The sequence below is a fragment of the Furipterus horrens genome, unplaced genomic scaffold (assembly GCF_987537825.1).
Source record: "Furipterus horrens unplaced genomic scaffold, mFurHor1.1.pri manual_scaffold_4, whole genome shotgun sequence".
NCBI classification, from domain to species: Eukaryota; Metazoa; Chordata; class Mammalia; order Chiroptera; family Furipteridae; genus Furipterus; species Furipterus horrens.
In genome coordinates this window covers 54,875,442-54,877,076 of record NW_028327174.1, presented here as the reverse complement: position 1 = coordinate 54,877,076, position 1,635 = coordinate 54,875,442, and the positions used below count along the sequence as shown (strand labels likewise).

At 34.6% G+C, this 1,635-nt stretch overlaps 1 protein-coding gene across 1 annotated transcript; it reads right to left on the bottom strand.

Annotated features, from left to right (window-relative positions):
• Positions 1-284: 284 nt before the first annotated feature.
• Positions 285-1,232, bottom strand: LOC150011904 (olfactory receptor 6C2). The gene has a single exon (XM_090275599.1). The coding sequence runs from the start codon at positions 1,230-1,232 to the stop codon at positions 285-287; it is 948 nt and encodes a 315-aa protein (XP_090131725.1).
• Between the last annotated feature and the right edge of the window lie 403 nt (positions 1,233-1,635).

Below are 1,635 nucleotides of genomic sequence, written 5' to 3'. Positions count from 1 at the left end.
TCATTACTTCCTTTCCTTTCCAGAGCACTGATAAAAAGATTAGGTCAGAAATGGAGGCAAGTTTAATTACTTGGAAATAAACTTCATATGTTCAGAATGAGGACAAACATGATGTATGAGTTTAGTTTGAAAGAAAAGAAAGGAGTCTGATTAAAGTGAGATTAGAATGCTGTATTAAAGTCTCTGAGAAGGTCAATATGAGTAAATTATAGGCATGAAGCAATAAAATAAGTTAAAGCTATTGTTAAATATTTAGAAGACTTCTTTTATTTTACTCTGATTCATCAAAACTTTGATTTCTTTGAGAGAAATATTATCCTTTTTATGGAGTCATCAAAAGCTTGTTTCACTTGCTTGTTTCTCAGAGTGTAAATAAAGGGATTCAACAAGGGTGCAACTGAAGTAGTGAGCACTGAAACACCTTTATTTATGGCCACCTCATCCTTTGCTGAGGGCTTGATGTAGATGAAAATGCAGCTGCCATAGGTGATGGAAACCACAATCATATGGGATGAGCAAGTAGAAAAGGCCTTTTTTCTTTGTTGGACAGAGGGGAATCTCAAAATTGTCCTGATAATGTATGTGTAGGACAGAAACACACACACTAGGGTGATAATCAGTGCAAATACAGCCACACTGATAACTATTTGTTCTATTACCCATGTATCTGAGCAGGAGATCTTTAGGAGGGGACCTGCATCACAGCTAAAATGATCAATGGCATTGGAGTCACAAAATTCAAGCTGGAGGCCCAGGCTAAGGGGTGGGAGAATGATCATCAAGCCGGACATCCAACAGCAGAGGACTAATAAAGTACATACCCGACTGTTCATGATGGTCATGTAATACAGGGGTTTACAGATAGCAACGTAGCGGTCATAGGACATGGCTGCTAGGAGGAAAAATTCTGTTGCTCCAAAGAAAATAACAAAAAATATTTGACTTGCACAAGCATTATAGCTAATGGTATTATCCCCAGTTGATATACTGTACAGGAATCTAGGGATACAAACAGTAGTAAATGAGACTTCTAAGAAGGAAAAATTTCTGAGGAAAAAGTACATAGGAGTTTTAAGATGGGAGTCTAACAATGTGAGGGTGATAATAGTCAGATTCCCTGTTACACTCAATATGTAGGTGAGAAATAGAAAGATAAAAAGCAGAATTTGTAGTGGTACATCATCTGTTAGTCCCAACAGGACAAAAGTTGTTATTGGTGTGTGGTTTCTCATCACTGACTTTTGAAATCTACCCAACCAATGTATACAAATAAGAGATTTTATGAAGACATAAATATTGAAATTCTGGAGCAAAAGACTGTGTATTTAAAAACCAAACAAAGCAGTCTACATTTATTTTCTCCTTTCACATCATAATCAATATTTTCACTATTCCAGTAGACTTTCTGAATATTATTTGTCTGAGCAATGATTATTCTTTCAGGATTCCCATTATTGTTAAATAATCCAACTTTTTCTCAGATCATTATTTGTTCCTGAAAATTTATAAATATAGTTGATTATAATTCATTATATGAATTGAATTTATAAATAAGTCAGAAAAAAATGATGATGTTACTTAAACCTCTTCACCCAAGATAAACCTTGGATATAGGACATATCCAGATAATTAAGA

Bases quoted from the DNA above. Each gene is read 5' to 3' on its own strand.
- LOC150011904 (XM_090275599.1), bottom strand. From the start codon at position 1,232: ATGAGAAACCACACACCAATAACAACTTTTGTCCTGTTGGGACTAACA.